At 40.8% G+C, this 18,274-nt stretch overlaps 2 protein-coding genes across 5 annotated transcripts in view; both read right to left on the reverse strand.

Moving 5' to 3' along the window:
* syvn1 (synovial apoptosis inhibitor 1, synoviolin) overlaps positions 1-3,729 on the reverse strand; it is a 14,952-nt gene extending 11,223 nt beyond the window's left edge. The window contains exons 1-6 of one of the 2 annotated variants that reach the window (XM_086306297.1): positions 3,522-3,729; positions 2,697-2,842; positions 2,516-2,608; positions 2,231-2,383; positions 1,788-1,836; positions 715-818 (exon numbers count right to left, since the gene is read on the reverse strand). In XM_086306297.1, coding sequence (XP_086162423.1) covers positions 715-818; positions 1,788-1,836; positions 2,231-2,383; positions 2,516-2,608; positions 2,697-2,828 — 531 coding nt within the window. In that variant the 5' untranslated portion in view covers positions 2,829-2,842; positions 3,522-3,729. Of the gene's footprint in view, positions 1-714; positions 819-1,787; positions 1,837-2,230; positions 2,384-2,515; positions 2,609-2,696; positions 2,843-3,517 lie in introns of both variants that reach the window. The other variant, XM_086306291.1, reaches the window with a different exon arrangement.
* A 671-nt stretch (positions 3,730-4,400) lies between these two features.
* smad5 (SMAD family member 5) lies at positions 4,401-15,528 on the reverse strand. 3 transcript variants are annotated; one of them, XM_086306332.1, is made up of 7 exons: positions 15,243-15,528; positions 10,653-11,597; positions 9,261-9,551; positions 8,204-8,311; positions 6,837-7,058; positions 6,498-6,754; positions 4,401-6,087 (listed from the first exon to the last, which is right to left on the reverse strand). In XM_086306332.1, the coding sequence occupies exons 2-7, from the start codon at positions 11,053-11,055 to the stop codon at positions 5,944-5,946; spliced, it is 1,425 nt and encodes a 474-aa protein (XP_086162458.1). In that variant the 5' UTR covers positions 11,056-11,597; positions 15,243-15,528; the 3' UTR covers positions 4,401-5,943. The 3 variants fall into 3 exon arrangements, with proteins under 3 accessions (XP_086162458.1, XP_086162449.1, XP_086162468.1); XM_086306323.1 differs by lacking the exon at positions 15,243-15,528 and adding an exon at positions 14,706-15,050; XM_086306342.1 differs by lacking the exon at positions 15,243-15,528 and adding an exon at positions 14,706-15,049 and having other exon boundaries at positions 8,207-8,311.
* Between the last annotated feature and the right edge of the window lie 2,746 nt (positions 15,529-18,274).

Below are 18,274 nucleotides of genomic sequence, written 5' to 3' on the forward strand. Positions count from 1 at the left end.
TTTCCATTTCCGGATAATGGCCCCCACAGTGCTCACAGGAACATTCAGCATTCTGGAAATGCACCTATAACCATTCCCATCAAAATGCTTTTCAACGATAAGATTACGAAGATCTTGAGAGAGTTCTTTGCTTTTACCCATCATGAAGTCTTTCCTGTGTGCCTTCTGGGTAATGAGGAGCCTTTATAGGCCATCAATTAGGACTAAAGCAGCTGATATCAATTGGTACTGATAGGGGACAGGATTTCTCTATCAATACTGACAGATTTCAGGTGATCTCCTGGCTTTCTATGTCATTTTGCCCCTTGTTATCTCCATGTATTCAATACTTATTCCCTGTGTCATTTCACTTTATTTATTGTGGTTTAACTTGTATACTTATATGTTCTGATTTGTTTGTATGACGTCAATATTTGGCTTGATGGCAACATCTGGTGGAAATGTTGTGTCAATGGTCCACTTGGAAATCCCCTTACTGATAAAAATGCTGATGTGTCAAATACTTATTTTCCCCGCTGTATGTATGTGTGTGTATATATATATATATATATATATATATATATATATATATATATATATATATATATATATATATATATATATACACACACACACACACACATATGAGATTCAAACAGCCAAAGACGTGTCAGTCAAGCTAGCTTATTGTTTGCATGCACAACAGTTTCAATTCAGCTTCAGCTCACGACAAACCTCAAATCCAAACACAAGCTGGACCGAAGCGCCTCGGGTAATGATGCTGTGACAGGCATGGTTGACGAACAGGAAGTCCATGACGCCCAGCAGTCCCATGAGAGCTGCAGAAAGTAAAGGAGCACATATCAGTATTTTTCTAACCAGTTTCTCAGCTCGAAGTTTGCATGCAGACGGTTGGAAGTCTAAACAAAAATGATGTTGCAAAATTTGAATGTGTTGGATTTGATTAAGGAAACCTATCACGCTGACAGAGCCACAAACTGTCCGCTGTTCACTTACAACAGTTTGTAAATACAAATAAGTCATTAGCTTATACATATTCCCTTATTCCTAAAGAATTTCACTTTGCAATGATGCCACCTGCAGTTAAATCCACTTATTAATATCAAGGCATCCTATTACAACACCAAGACTAAGGCAGACTGCATGGCTTAAAGAGGTGGTCAGAGTAAATAAAAGTTTTTTTTGAGGCAAAAGCTCAGATACTAGAGGCTGATGAAAATTAATTAATTAAATTAGACAGTTTTTCCCCTGCTCTTGACTCTGCATGATGTCACAGAGAGCAGAAATCCCTACAGTCATCTGAGGCACAAAACTCTGGTTAACTGTGGCTGTGACACACAGCAACTCTAACCAGCCAATAAGAAAGCTGAATTAGGGATGAGGGGAAAGAAGCTAAACAGTTCGTTTGAGCACTAAAACATCATGAAGGTCAGTATATGATCAATTTTCTTTATGTTATACTTTAATATAATCTGAGACTAAATACATAGAGGTGGAAACGAACACAGCAGGTTTTTTGTAACAGACCAGCTTCCCTTGCAGTGTTCAGGAAACTGCTGTGGCTTGTTACTGTTATCCACTGTAATGTTCTGGCCTTACAAATAAACCAGTGCAGGTGGCCTGTAGTGCAAGTACAAACATTTGCATATAGTTTCACTTAGCTAAAGATTTATGACTTCAATTGGTGGAAGAGACAGAGTTGCCCAAAAGGAGAAATGAAAGACAAAAAGAAAGCCGGCACAGAAGTGAGGTATGAATGATATTCCACTGTGCTGATGTCTACTTACATAAAACCCTCATGTGAAAAACCCATGATATGTTGGGACTCCGCTCCATCTGACAGAAAAAGGATTGAAAAGACCCGTTAGCACATGCAAAGCTAAATACACTCAAATGCTACATAAGATTCAGAGTATCGTATAAATCTGTATGCTTTACATTCTGCAACTTACAGGTCTTTTTGAAATGGCAGTTTTAATATAATTACAAGTCATCTAATTTACAACATGCTAAAGGCTCTTTATGTTTAATTTCTAATAAAATCATCAGTTATAAAATCTCCAATAACAATGACATCAATACTCCACACCCTTAACCACACACCATCTGTTCCACCCGGTGTCCCACACTTCCTTTCTACCTTTGAGCAATGTCCTGTACACAGATGCACTGGAGTGTGTTTTATGTGCATTGTGTGAGACAAGGAAGCGCTTTCTCATTCATCACTCACAAAGTCCACTCGATCCTCAGCCAGCCAGTGAAAGCACTTAAGGAACAGGAGGAGGGTAAAGAGGGCGACGAAGCGAGGAGAGAAATCATCCCTGAACACAGTGAAAGCCAGGCACGTCTCGGTCACAGCGTACCACGAGCGTTCGATGAGATGCTGGGGGTAGCCAGGAAAGAATGTTCAAATGCATATGAACAAAAGAGTCTCAGCAGTATTATAAAGACCGTGCAATAAATTCTAAATTAAATACGTCACGATGAATCAACTGAACGTAAAAGATATCTCTACCTCCATTTCTGCAGCTCTCAACTGACCAAAAAAGACCTTCCTCATAAACTTTCCCAGCAGAAACACAAGCACAAATGCCTGGATGTACAACACCTGATACCAGGAGAGAAATGAAAATTTAAAGAATTTACAGAAAAAACAAAACAAAACATGGAACATTTGACTTCATTTCCAATCTTACCGCCATGCTGGGACTGCTCTTGGTGAGGTAAACTACAGTCGGGTAAAACTGGTGTTTGAGTAAATAAGCATGTGCCACAACGGCCCCAGTCAACGCCAGACTGGTGACAGTCACTAAGGCTGCTCGCACCATTTTGGCCTTGGATGCTGTGGAGGGAAAACAGATGGAGAAGGAATGGAAGAACAGGTTAATGCTTGTGAAAGTTGACAAATACACTAAAGCAGAACGCAAATAAATGTGATATGCTTGGGGGGGAGGGGCGTCTTTATGCCATGTTCGTTTTACTTAGATAACGACTTTTAAAATAAAATGTATTAGGTAGACTTTATGAGGGTATATGGTCAAAAGGTTTTGGCACTCATAGTGAAATATAGTTGTGCTGTTAAACCAAAAAAAATACAGAAACGTTTTATATTTAAACATCAATGATGCTTCCTTTTGAAGTTTTGAAGCTGACCACTACAATTATCAGGAATAACTTATAGTAAAGCTAGTTAAACAACAGCTACACTCCCTCTTCAGAAAAATCAAACAAAACCACGTATACAGATGCTAAGTAGCTTACTGTTTTTAAAGCTAATGGGCCAATGAAGTCTGAAAGCCGACTGACCTGCTAGGTTTTCAAGAAATATTAAATGCTAAAACCACAAATATAAAGAAGCTACACATTATCCAAATACCCGAAGATACGATTGTCTGGGTTAATAATGTTATCTGCTCCACAGACTGTCAAACAGTTAACTGTGTTAGTTAGCCAGTTTTAGCTAGCGTTAGCCTGCTAGCTGCTACCGTTGCAGCTGTCACTACTCTGCGGGACTCACCTACTCGATGTCTGTGGTAGACTTTCTCCTTAGTACCTTTGTCGGATGTATCCCTGCCTACTTGAACTGTATATTATGAGCAACTACTCCATTTCAGCTCTTTCACAACACCCTCCCTGTAATATTTATTATCCTCACCCCTTTCTGCCTGTATACGTGTTTATCTTTGGCTTGCTCACTAGAAGCCACCTCACATCCGGTTGGTAAAATTATTTTGACGCAAGACCAATTTGTGTGTCTCACGACATGCTTGTGTTCTTATGTCCGGTAATCGCTATAAAAAGCAGATAGAGGGACGCTTAATTTACAGTATTTAGTCACGACTTAATATTAGTGTTTGACCCCTATATCGCGTAACAGTGTTTGTAGGTGCGGTTTGTTTCACTCTACTGTATTGTTAAGCGACGCACCTTTTAGGATATTTACGGTAAATAGAAACGTGGACCAATAGGAAGTTGACTGGCTGATGCGTCATTGGTTAACGCTTCAGGTCTGGCGGTGAAAAACTGTAAAAAGGGCAACTTGCTATTCTGTAACCTCCTGTACTCATTGTGCCGATTTTTGTTTATTTATAAGCTCAGGTAGACACGTATACACACACACACATAGGTGAAAAATATTTGTGCTATGTTGTTATTCAGAGCTGATTATAGATTTGAATAAAGCTTCCTGAAAGATTTATTGAAAAATTTCCTTTAACTTGAATTGTTTCTAAAGGTTCTGCGTGTACCTACCTCATGAATATGAAGGAATCCTGCATGCTGTCCTTATTGAGACATGCTGCATGAAATACAGAAATATCAACAAACATTTCAACATTTTTTTAAGTTCTCCATTTCAGCCAACAAGTGCTTTAACCTCATGGAAAGCAAAAAGAATGCTATTCTTGTATAACAGATTTATTGACACTAAGCCGTACTGTAAACAGAAATAAGCTGTGGACTTTGTGTACTTAATCTTTCAGTCATTACAATTCACTGTCCTTTATGAGTTTACCACGGTGACAGTGTATTTTCACAACCCTTTACATCTAATAAAGGCTATTCAAAGCAATCAGCCATAGATAGAATGATTCCATGGAGAAAGCTGGATGGTGTGTCATCAGTTTTCATTATCAGAACAAACCACTGTGTACGGTGAATCCATCTGCTCACGTATGTTTTGACTGATTGTCGCCAATTTGCCAAGACCAGACGTAAGCACAGAACAATAAGCTATCGCTGTTATCAACTGGTAACTTAAAGACATTTTTGTTACCTGAAGTAAAAATAAAAACTTGACTTTAGAAAAAAAAGAAAGAAATAGAAACAATATTTTTACTTAAAACAAAAAGAAAAACAAGAGGAAAATAAAATAAAAATTCACAGGAAATGCCTTTGTCCAACACAAGCAGGAGATTGTTGCACACTGAGGTTATCGTCTCTATGCGACTGAGCCAAAAGTCAAAAACAAAAACACTTAAAAGTACAAAACTAAAATTATTCCGTTACCAGACAACCCCTTTATTTCATTGAGCAAAGGAGGTCAAATTATTTATCAACATAATGCCTTGGTACCCACGCCAAACCCATCCAACATGCCTCCATAAAATTCATGAGTGCACAATATTGTTAATACAGTGAGTATGGAAAATACAGCCACTCTTACTTGAACACGAGAGTACAAACAAGAATCAATAATGATGGCGTCCACTTTCTGATTATATCATATATGACTACTTCTATTACGATAGATGTAACATTCACAATGTTGTTAGCTTATGGCATGTTAAACTTGTTCAGTGATTGATCTCCCATATCAAAAACTATCAGGTTGGCATACATAACTTTCTTAAAAGGCAGTAGCTCAGTGTTCAATTCTAGCAGTAGAGACTATAAAAAGAAAGCATGTTATATCTGAGTCTAATGGTAAACATAGTCATGTCTATATCTTTATTGTAAATATTTGACATTGAGACAACAATGTAAGAAAAGTGTTTTGTAAAATTTCAAATTGTCAGACACAAGGCAGAGTAGTGAAACAGTTCCGCTTCATTAAAAACTACACATATGGAGAAACAAAAAGTTATTCGTCAAACAATAAAACTTGATGCAAAAAAAAATTAACATTTGACAGATTCAAGCTTGACAATGGAGCCCTCAGTTCTTGTAGGTATTGTAGCATTGTCAAGCAGTAGTGTGTCCATGTCGTCACTGCTACTTGGGCATATTCTCATCTTTCTCCAGGTATTTTCTTGCAACATTGATGCCATTTCAACAACTGGATGCTGGCTGCAGGTGCTGTTGAATTATTAGCCAATCCCTTCCCAAAGTAAGTGTAAACAGTTCAGCCATTAAGACTGTTTTAAATTAGAAATCATTGAGGGGTTTTGGGGGCGAGGGGGGTGATTTTCATAACGGGTCTCCCAGGCTCTCACAAGTCCAGTATTAGGACACAGAAGAGATTGGGTTGAGAGGAGAACCCATTTGTGTTAGCACTTTGTCTAGCCACTGAAGCGGCCCGTGCAGGTGCACTTCGATCCAGCAGGGGGTGCTGGTGACATCCTGTCGATGATACTCTGCTCCCCAGCCCTGTGGAGGGAAAACACAAAAAAAAAAAAAACTAAAGGTACACCATATTACACAATGACAGTGACTGATGATGTTTGCACTTATTAAATCAAGCAAAAGTGTGGCTGGTATTGTTTTCACCGTGTGTGTGTGTGTGTGTGTGTGTGTGTGTGTGTGTGTGTGTGTGTGTGTGTGTGTGTGTGTGTGTGTGTCTCATCATGACTTAATGCAGACTAGAGAAATCTACTGTAACAGAAACTACCAAATAGGTGTACTTCTTGGAGTACTTTGGTAGGTTGTTTTTCTGACTTTCTTATAGCAAAAACAAAGTCAGGTTTTGAAGTGCTTGTGGTCTGACTCACAATTAGTGAGGAATCAAGAAATTACCGAGAACGTCTTCATTCGACTTGTGTACAGCATGAAACCCTTACCTTGACAAAGCTCATCCTAATTGTACACATCTTGGTAAGCTCATAGACGGCCTCAAAGCCATGGTTAACCGACTGAGCCAGAAGTTGAGCAAACTCTTGGTTGTTGAAAATCTTCAGGCTACATCCACTGGGGATCTTGCACACAGTGGTAGGGTGGAAGCCGTGGTGGTAATTACAGTTACGACTCTGAACAAAAATGCTGGTGTCGCTGAGGCACTCTGCATACACCTCCCCTCCCACATAGTACAGGTGCACTCCTGGACGACAAACAAAAGTGTAAGAACATTTAATCACCATCATTTCCTTATTTCCTACTCTTACTGGGGTTATTAGTCATACCTTTGCCAATGTGTCTGCGGGTGTTCTCGATTGTGGAGTTGCGGTTGACGTTGGACAGCAGTCCGAGGCAGAAGCGGTTTTTGTTGTTTGAGGGGTCAGTGAAGCCATCCACGAGCACACTGGTGGATGAAGCGTGGTAAGCCTCTCCGACACGATTGTTAAGTTCATAGTAGACAATAGAGCACCAGTGACTGGGCTCCTCATACTCCACTGGCTGCACATCTGCAAACAATAGGTAAGATCAACAGATGTTGAACATGGATTTGAAATGAATTCAGACAATCCAGACAGTACACGACTGCGTGGTTAAATAAACTACGAGATTTATTAATTATTACGGTTAAAGAGGAAAAGTAACCAGGAGCAAAGCTCTGTTAACCCAACTCATGTAAAACTACATTCAATGAGGTTACCTCAACTAGCTCTAAAAGACCAGTCCTAACATATGGTCTACACCAACAGTCTGGTCAGAGATCATGCAAGTTTAAATAAATCCAAAGCTGTCACATCTTTCTTATTTCTGTAGTACAATGATGTGATGCTCCATAGAGGCTCTAATTTAGTCAACCTACATAGACTCACTCCCGACTTCAGCTCTCATAAACCAAATACTGCTGGTAGACATGAAGTGTAGCGATACTTGTGCTTCAGTAAAATGTTGTTATACAGAGATTTACAAGCACCAGGTAAATCTCAGTAATGTGTGAACTGTTTTTGGCAAGGGCCTGAAAAATGTCAAAGCCCTGCATATCAGCTTAAAAAGGTTGTCAAAACACCTTTTAAATGTGGGCACAGCAAAACACTGACAGAGTCAATAGTCCAAGTGATATTAAAACATCTTTTCCTAAATATAACCATGAATGTAACAGAGAGCTGCTTCGCACTTATCCAATAAGAGTGTTCTGTTAAATGAGTCAAAGGACTTGAAACTGTTATGTTTAGGTTTAAGCATAATAGCTTATAAATAGGGGGTCATGACAGCACATTGGACAAAACGTTTGATTTAGTAGAGTCGTACCGCAGCTGCCCAACCTCACATAACCCTCCTAGAGACTTATCTGGGTCTCAAACACGAGAACTTTCACACATTTGACAAATGGGTTAACTTAACCACTACAACTGAAAGATATAAACCAGGTTTAATGGAAGATTGTGTAAAAAGTGTCCCATAAACTAAAACGGAGACAGCACTACTTGGATTTGAAGAGAAAAAAAAATGAGGAAGAAACAAGACCTTTGTAAATTAAACTCTGTTCATAATTTAACAGCTAGTTAAAGAGGAAAGGAAACTTATACATGAAGCTGAGATATACCAACAGGTTTGGTATATTTTTGCTACTGTCAGTATAACTGTGAGCACATCTCACCACCTCTGGCAATGCTCTGCGGTACCAGGCTGCTGTTCGTTTCCATGGACTGGGGCTCCTGGCCGATCGGCTCATCAGGGGGCATGTAGGCTGGTGGTGGGGTGTCAGCTGAGACATTAAGAGAGACGTTAGTGGGACCAGTTGCTGCTGCTGACAAATGTACTCTCTCTCTCTTACGCACACAAAATCCCCTTAGACACTCCTTAGAACAATCATGACAAGATCTGTACCCCGGAAATGGTGTCAGATTACACACATCCCTCATTTGCTAAGCCACATGCTAACCCATTCCCGACAGATGCAACATGAGCTTTTCAAGCCCTTAGTGAGGCATACAGGAAACAAAACATCTACTTAAAACTGCAACAAGGACATTTCAGTGGATCATGATGCTTGTCAGCATTCAAAAAGCCAACCAAAGCTTTGCAGGATAAATAACTTAAATCCTAAATTGCTGTTAAAAACAAAAAACAAACAATTTAAAAACAAAACAAAAACCACCCCTTTTTGCCAGACTGCCTTAAATCACTGGATGTGTCAGCAGATCTGGAGTGAAGCAGAGTCTAGACCAGTGGTTCTTAACCTTGTTGGAGGTACCGAACCCCACCAGTTTCATATGCGCATTCACTGAACCCCTCTTTAGTGAAAAATAAAATATGATTTTTTTCAAATTCAAGACATAGATATGTTTTTTATTGGTGCACAAAATGAGCGGTGCATGTCACGGTGGAGGGTCTGCCGAACCCCTGAGACCGACTCACTGAACCCCTAGGGTTCGATCGAACCCAGGTTAAGAACCACTGGTCTAGACTAAGAGCATCAGTGCTGGTGGATGGAACTGGATTCGCCTGGCTACATCATTTGTTTTTTCACCATACAACTGTAAACAGACTCCTCCCCCCCCCCCCTTGCATTATGCAACTTGAAAAACAGAAATCCTGAGAGACCAGTGTTTATCAAAAGTCAGACATTTGTTGGCTACATGACAGTGACAATTCAGAAAAACAATGGTTTGGCAACTTTCCCAGGGTTAGGTGGAGGAGTGTATTTGGTGTACCTGGGAGTTGGAATGGACTTGAGGGCCCCGAACTGGCAGGAGAGTTTGGATAAGTACCAGAGCTGGCTGGAGAAGGAGGATATGGAGAGTTGGGAGAAATGGAAAAAGAGCTGCCGCCACCTCCACCTCCTCCACTGCTGCCACCCCCATTGTGCGGCTGTTGGAAGGACTCTGGATAGGTGGCATTCAGGGGCATGTGTGGCTCGTTGTGGGTGAGGTTACGGAACTGTACCAGCAAGCTGTGCTGTGGGTTGAACTCGCTGTGCCGTGGTACCAGGACAGGAGGAAGCACTGGATGGAAGAAGAAAAATGAATTAAACAAGTGAGAAACTGCACACATGATGTATCACCATGTGGAATTCACAATTCATGAAAACTAAGTTTTTAAGGAGTAGGGCAAGCCCAAAACAATTAAAATTTACATGAAAATAATTAAAACCAGAAAGCAGCATAGATTAATCTTGTAGAGGCTGAAAATACCTAATGTGTAGAACACTGTATATGCTGAGATCGTTATTACAGTATTTTAATATGATTTTAATAATGCTACTATCAAAAATAACTGAAGGAATTCCAACCTGTATGTTGAAATAGAGATGACTGAACAACAACAGTGAGTCTTGAAATGTTATTTTTAGCTCTTGATACATAAGAACAAGATGTTCTTCACATCTAATTTTACCCTTAAAAAGGATTGAAGGTTTCCCTTTGCAAGATATTACTCTGACTTTAAGAGTCCAGGCTCCAAGGCTGAAATATAGTCTTCTCACCGACAAGTGATCTGCATCTTTGAACCGGTCAATACAGACCTTGCAATCCTGAACCAGTGTAGTATCAGAAAGCCTGTATCTTTAGGGTCATCCATGGGTGTGTAAGTGTATATGATGGGGTGTGGGAGAAAAGGGGGAAGGGGGGGTTAAGTGATGTGAAAGTGCTGGGAGTTTAGTCTGAGTGGTTTATGCGTTTAGTACACTGCTTTCTGATGCCACACCCAATCTGGAATGCCTGAGGCATATAATCTAATAAGACTCCCAGAGCTAGTGATATTGATTTTCTGTGAAATGGAGGGGGCGGGCAGAAAAGGCCTGTGTGATGACAGCCTCCTGACCTTTGTAGATTTGTTTACCAGCTCTACAGTTTACTGAGAGATGTGCACAGTTCTAAATTGCTTTAATCCATCTTGTATTTGAAAGTTAAAAGGCAAAAAGCAAAACGAAACAATAGGCTAGAAATGTTAGAAACACTGCAAATAAACCAATTATGTGATGACTATGCCTCACAGAACACAGGTTTAATCGTATATACAACAACCATTAACATTACATGTCTGTTTAAATATAAAAGCTAAGGTTGATTAAACAGAACCTGTTTAAGGTGAGAAAAATTACATACCAGGGCTCTCCACTCTCTTGTAGTGATATGGGTTTATGCACACCTCCTTCTGTTTGGAGCCAAACGGATACTCGCAAATGTCCAGAGGCTTGAGCTCATGGTGGGACTGTAGATCCGGCCAGCGCCACACTCTGCAGTAGATAACATGAGGAAGACCCTTCCTGTGGGAAACCTGCAGCCGGCCGTCCAGTGATCTTGGAATGGTAACACACTTGCTGGGCTGTCCAGGGCAGCTCAGCGCTTTCTCCAGGTCTTCCATGGCACCCTTCTTCTTCTTCAACTTTTTCACAAGTGCATCAACTGCCTTTTCTGCCCATTTCTCTTCCTCGTCTCCCTGTTTCCAGCCGAGCAGGCGCCTGACTGTCGGACTTGTGAAGGAGAACAAACTAGACATGGAAGTCATTCTGCAAGTTGTAGTGCAGGTAAAAGAGAGGAACTTTCCTTCGCGATGACACTGGGCCTATGCAAGGGGGCCAAAAATCAGTCAGCAGGTAATCTCCAAAGAACGTTATTAACCCAACACAGTCTGTGAGCGTGTGATCAACAAAAGAAGTTGCTTGAGAGGGTAATATAAGTGTGCAAGTATGAAAAGCCAACACCGATGAGGGGTGGGGTGAGGGGAGAGGAGATTTTAGCCTTGTCTGACCAAGGACAGGAAGCAGGGGAGGGCCAGGAGTGAGCAAGCAGGACGCAGCTGCTGCTGCTCAGGAAGGGCCCTCCAGCAAGCTGTCCGGAGTTGGGTCACTACCACTGATGGAGAGGGGGGGTGTAGTCTGTAGGAGCTCAAATCAGGACTTATGTTGAACTGATACACTGCAGCAGGCCTCACTGGTGCAAGTCTGACACACGTCTTATAAGGAAGTGCTCATTTCTTGAGAACTACCAATGCTCTTTTGGCTAACTTCATTCAAATCGCCCACAGTCAGGGTTTCCTCTGTCAGCCTTCTGCAAAACACAAAAGATCAGAGAAAGATCAAGAACACATGTAAAGTTTGAAATTACTGTTATCTAGATGAACAAGCAAGCCTTTCTAAACATTTTTATAGCAACTGTTACAGTTTTTTGTTTAATGACATGAAACAGTCTTTATGGCAACCCACTTAGAGAAGCACTATTCTCGATCCATGGGGTGGGGGTTTGGGAATTCAAGAAAACCCTTTGTGCTATTTTTGATCTGACACATTTCCACAGAAACGCCACCATCACTACTTAGATGACTCAGTTAAGTGAAACGCGTTCCATCTCAAACTCGAGATCAATCATGCACATGGAAAACACTTAACAGCCATATGGCCTAAAATGCATCTAACATGATCATTTGTCACACAACAAGCAATTCTGCAGAAAGGCAGCTACAGAGTGCTCAAGGCCAACTCCCCATTTAAACAAAATAAGGAAAGCAGTTTGGATCGGGACCAAAATTTAATGAGCTCTTTTTAAAGTGCCACCTCTTCAAGTTTCAGGACATTCTGCTTTTGGTGGACTCATGCTTAGAGGCAGACACACAGCTGTGATCACACTGGCAGAGGAAAGAGAAGAATAGATGCTACAGTCGGACTAACAATGATTGCTGAACTGACTGGTACAAGTTATGCCACATAAGGGAAAAACTCTTAAGGCAGCATGTGGAGAATCTACTTTAAAAAAATAAATAAAAGAAAATCTGTTTTTTGCCTAGTGAAGTCTCAGCCAATTTTTGAACTACTTTTCAAATAAATAACATGACAGTTGAGACAAAATACTGACCTCTCTCTTCAGTATTTGCACTGGGAAAGGAAAAAAAAAGAAAAAAGAAAAAAGTAAAACTAAGAGTTGCTGATTACCCCTCACTACTGATGCACTGCACCAAGATACCTTTGTCTCAGACTGCTCTAGAGATGTTGGGGAGTTCGGGCAATTATGACATATAACACTTCAATCCCCTTCATACAGACAGAGCAGACAGAGGGTCAACACATGCAGCCTGCAGCAGCAGCTGTTTGGGCTGTGAAACTGGCCTTAGTCAAAAAGGATGTAACCACAAAGAGCTGCTTCCTCCCTCATCCCATCTCTGCCCAATCCCTCCCTTCCAGCTAACAGCTGTCCAACAGCACTGCACTCACTCCCATTACTCATTGTTCTCCACACACATGAAAGCAGAGAGAAACATCCTAAAGCAGGACACACACACACCAAAAAAAAACCCCATATCAACATGTAAATGTTGGGAGCTTTTCTGGAAGTCACCAGGCCACATTAAAGCAGTTCTTCCTACATGTGGATAGGCCTTTTTCAGATTCCAAGTGACACACAAGTTCATGGTTCAGTTGGTAAAGACAAGTAATCAATTTACACATCCAAACTTGTGGATAAACACACTGTAGCTACAAAGACTACATTAAATAAGATTTCTCATGCCAATCCTTCAGATAAAGCTGAGCTTTTCAAAAGACAAACAGTTCACGACGATAGCTTATTCTCTGTGTCAAATCAGTCTCGACTAAAGTATGTTTAACCAGATCCAGACAGATATTAGTGGGCTGATATTGGCCTATCACAGATTTATCTGTAGTTTACAGTACTGGCATGTTAATAACAACACCATCGGTTTCCATTTTTATTACAACTAGTTCCATGTGCGTGCGTGAGAAGAATAGCAACAAATACATCTACGCCAAGATCCCCCCCCCCCCCCCCTTTTTTTTAAACACCCTAAAAATACTACCCACTATCAGTTAGGGTGCTATGTATTTTACAACATCGCATTTTGACAAGTACTTATTTGTTAACCCTCAGTAAAGGTGGCTTACATTCTTACAAAAATGACCATGAGTTTACTCTTTGTGGAACCAATTTAGTATGACAGGGATTGCTTGCCAGATATATAAAAACTATTAAAGGGCAAAAACACAAAACAAAACACTACAACACCACACCACTGGGATTTCTTAACTAGTTGTTCCCAAGTCGAGTTTCATTTCCCCAAGCATAAAATACCTTTTTTAAATAGCCTAATATAACAACCAAAGGTTAAGACTTGTGGATCAGTCGTGTTTAAACCGGTAGTAAAATCGTCAAAATCCCACTATGACCCAGGGAAAACTCTTTATGAATCACAGAAAATATATAGGTCATAGATGCATTAAGAAAATGCATATACACATATGTACATGGATACAAAATTTTAAAAAATACCATCTCCAAGCATGGCGGGAAACAATGAGATGTACTTTAATAATAGGAAGTGCACCCCAGAAGCTTCTCAAATCGTTGATAGATATTCATCAGTTTGGGCTGCTCTGGATTACACGCCTGAGAAATTCCTTTAATCCCGTTTAAACGATGTCTACATAAAACGCACACAGCAAGCAAAACAAAAAGACAAAAAAAAAAACTTCCAAAAAACTGGAAAACCTGACAACACTACTTTGTTTAACAGCGTGTAATCCGTCTTTAACGCTTGTCAAACATGAAGTAACACGGAACAGACAATATGGAAGGACGATTCAGTACCCCCCCCCCAACCAGAGAAAGAGAGAAAAGGCATTCAGAAAGACGCATCTAATTATACACAGACCCCAGAAACAGCAATAAAAATAGCTTTTAGTACTGCTCCAAGTGCTCCACGAAAATACACACGGTCACAATATAATATAATATCCCACTGGCATTAGCTAACTCTGGTATGTAGCAACTTGATGTAAGTAGCATCGAGATTTTGCTAACTAGCTTAGCTTGCTTTCACAGAACACATCTTGTTTAGCGTGAAGTTTTTAATTAAACACCTCATAACAACCATCTACATAAGAGTCTACCATAATCGTTTTATCATCAAGTATAACTTGGGGAGTCATCGTATTCAGCCTCTTAGTAGTTTGACAACGTTTACTTCAGCCTTCCTCCTCTTCCTCCATTCCAGAAACTTTTTGAACTTCTCACAACTGAAGCTAAGCTATGTTAGCTGTTAGCCAAGCTCTCCGAGGGGAACGGAGCGCCGAGCCTCTGTGTCCTGCTGATGTAGCTCCCTGGAGTTCAAGTCTACTCTCTTATTTCAACCGTTAAATAACCACATACCTTTCAACAATGCGTACGAATCATGCCAGTGATCTTTCTTGCAAACATTTAGCCCGTAATCCCAACTTTTGTATACATTTCTTTCGTTTTCAGAGCCCCTTCGTTCCGTCTCTCCGTGCCATGTCCTCCAGATTCTGGAGTGAAATAGTCTGGGAAGGCGGAGTAAATATCGCTCCGCTGTCCCAACAAACTAGTGCTCGCTTTGGCGTTAATGTCCGTGAGGATTTAGTTTCTTACTGCGAAGACACTAAACATTAACACTAGTTTTAAACAGCTTTTAATGTACCACTAAGCATGACCCACAATCGCTTACTTTTCTAAAAAAAAAATAAAAATCAGGTCACTTTTCTTGAGTATAGGTCAGATTGTTCCAAGTGAGCTAGCTTTTCTCCATCTTGACATTTGCGACCCGAATATCGAAAATATAACGTTAAATGATACGCCGGCAGCTAAAAACGTATAAGAAATGAAAGTGAAACGTTTCCATTTATTCTTTTCTGCTTTTGATGTTTAAGTGATTGAAGCTGGACGTCTTACGGTGGTCGTGCTGCGGCTCTGGAACGTCTCACAAGTTGCTGGCTCCACTCAGTCTGGAGGGCTGCGGTTTGTTGTGTATTGTTGTCCTTTATAGTCACTTGTTCGACACTTCGCCAGCCCTCGCGATGTTAACCCTTTGAACCTGAGGAATCAAAACAGAACTAAATATTCCACGACGATTCCCGTAGACGAACCGCTACTTTCTCACAGGACAGTGTCGAAGCTGCGGATTCTTCATTCAGTCTGCGGACTCCGAATGAAATGCAGTGCGCGTGCTCTGCCACTAGCGAGCACCCGACAACCTCACGAGGAATATCACAGCCTACTGGTTTGCTTTATAAAGTGGGATTCTCCCGATTCCTTCCTCCCATCCCATTGGGATAGTCACTTCAACAAAGAAGTGTTCAAGTGAGTTAACCAGACCTACAGCATTTGTAAATAAAAACGTAAGATATATGTATTTTTTAAAGGTGGATTAATACTTTTCTTCACAAACTAAAATAACTTGATCGTTTGCTGATTGTCAGGCTGAGCTTTAATGGGAAACCAACCACAGTAGTTTCTGAGATTTTTTTTTATAAGACTCAACAGTGAGCATCAGTGACCTTCAGTGGGCCAGCGTGGGCAGCCAAGTCTGAAGTCACCTGTCTATGAGTTGTATCAAAGTGTTACAGGAAACACTATAGCAGTGGGTTTGGGGACCACTTTATTTTGTTGCTGACATCACTGCTCTCAGACAAAACACAACATGCTACATACCATCCAGACAAGATTACAGGCTGCCCCTAAGAATCCGTCATGCATTGACTCTGTAATCCTTTGCATGAGGAAAAATGACACACTCCTTCCTCCTCCGGGCTCTGTAAACGTGTCCCTTCTGGCTGTAAGTTATGCGTTCAAACGTGACCAGTGGAACTATCATATTTGTTTTTATAACAAATGGTAACCCCACTGTCGAACGGTTGCCGCAATGCAGCTTGGAGTTTACATTGGTCTAATTAAATATTCACAGCGGATGGTGACGTGAGCTCAGTCTGGAAATCACACTTACACTTAAGTTTGTGTATCAAAATGCAAGATATTCAAGAATCAAATGCATTATTATGTATGTATTCCCTTAATGCTTTCAAGGCAACTTCTATGGGGAAATTCCACCTGCAAATCATCATTGTGTAATGCTATTGATGCTTTGCAGGAGGAAAACTACTACTGACACTATTACAGTTCATGTCATTCAGGTGTACAAAGCTTTCTTTTTTCTATCAAAGGGGATATATTCAGTTTTTTTCTATTTTCTTATAAATATACACTTTTCAGAGATTTTGGTCCATACTGGCATATTGACATCAAAGTTAGTGGAGCTTGATTGCCTGCACGTTTATAACTAGAAGCTCCCGTTCTGTTACATCCCAAAGGTGCTCTACTGGAAAGAGTTCTGGTGACTGTGGAGGCCATTTGAGCACAGTGAACTCATTGTCATGTGAAACCAGATTGGAGTTTTGTGACATGATGCACTGTCCTACTGGAAGGAGCCATCAGAAGATGGGTACACTGTGGTCATAAAGGAATGAATATGGTCGGGAACTATACTCAGGTACGTTGTACCACCTCACGGCAAAAAGTGTGTCAAGAAAGTTTCCTCCACACCATTAGACCCACCAGTCTGAAGCGTTGATACGAGGCAGGATGGAGCCGTGATTTCATGTAGTTTCATGTAGTTGGCGTCTGAACTTGCCATCCAAATATTACAGCAGAAATTGTGACTCATCAGACCAGGCAACATCTATTGTCCAATTTTAGCGAGACTGTGTGAATTATAACCTCAGTTCCTTGTTCCTAGGTGACAGGAGTAGCACCAGTTGTGGTCTTCTGCTGCTGTAGCCCATCTGCTTCAAAGCTGGACATGTTGTGTGTTCAGAGATGCTCTTCTGTATACCTTGGTGGTAATTTGAGTTGCCGGCCATTCTCCTCTGATGTCAACAAGACATTTTCACCCAGAGAACTGCTGCTCACTGGATTTTCCCAGCAGTTTCTGAAATACTCAGAGCAGCCCATGTGGCACCAACAATAATGGCATGCTCAAAGACACTTTTTTCTTCCCTGTTCTGATGTTCCATTTGAACTTCAGAAGGTTCTCTTGACCATGTTTGACTATGATGGTCTATTAGACATGGTCAAAGCTTGAAACAATTAGGTCAGATTAAATTGAAGTATTCCCTTCAAGGCAAAGGTTCAGGCTTCAGACAGTTTCTCAGCCCTTTGTGATGTAATAGAGAGATGTTCCCAATGGTGCGGTCACGCCAAGCAGTTTTAGCTTGGCGTGACTATATGAAAAAGTCTATACAACGAGGCAAACTGAAATAAATTTGCACAGCTGTTGGCCATACAGGTAACTCTAGGATAGCACAAGTTAAAACACATTTAGCTCTGGTGAAAAATTCTCTCTGGCCTGTGTTACGAAAAACCATCAGCTGGGATTTTCCTATGGGCTGCAGATTCTCTTCTGACGCCACCAACAGCCAAAATGTCAAGGTAACTAGACAGTTACCAGTTGTACTCCCTTTTTGTCCTGGTGGCTGTCAGGGGCAAATATTTTCAGGTTTCCAACAAAGCAGACTTCACAGGAGCAATTAAACCTAAACTTTGCTTTGCAGTTGGTGCGAGTGCTGTTTAAACCTTTTTGTGAGGGGCAGCCAATCATAAGAAAGCGGGCTTGTGATAGCAGCTAAACTGATGGGCTGCACCAACTGAAATAATGATGATTTTTTTGAAACTGGGAATCATGCAAAGTCATTCTAGTAGTCTCCAATCAATAGATAAAAATAAATAAATAAATGGAGCACAATAGATCAGCTTCATGGACAGACAGGAGATTACAGATATACAAGTTGTATTTTTCTTATCAATAGGAAGTCTCACTGTTCAGTTAACTGGCTTTCCACTCCTTTTGTGGTTATAAAAACTTTTGTAGGTTTTGCTAAGCCATCATCCGTGTGGTTCACTCACAGGTCAGCTGCCAGTGCAAGCAGTTT

The sequence above is a fragment of the Aulonocara sp. 'chitande type north' Nkhata Bay genome, linkage group LG2, assembly GCF_057382095.1.
Source record: "Aulonocara sp. 'chitande type north' Nkhata Bay isolate Kocher_YH1m ecotype deep benthic linkage group LG2, A_spYH_male_GT1.1, whole genome shotgun sequence".
Taxonomy (NCBI): Eukaryota; Metazoa; Chordata; class Actinopteri; order Cichliformes; family Cichlidae; genus Aulonocara; species Aulonocara sp. 'chitande type north' Nkhata Bay.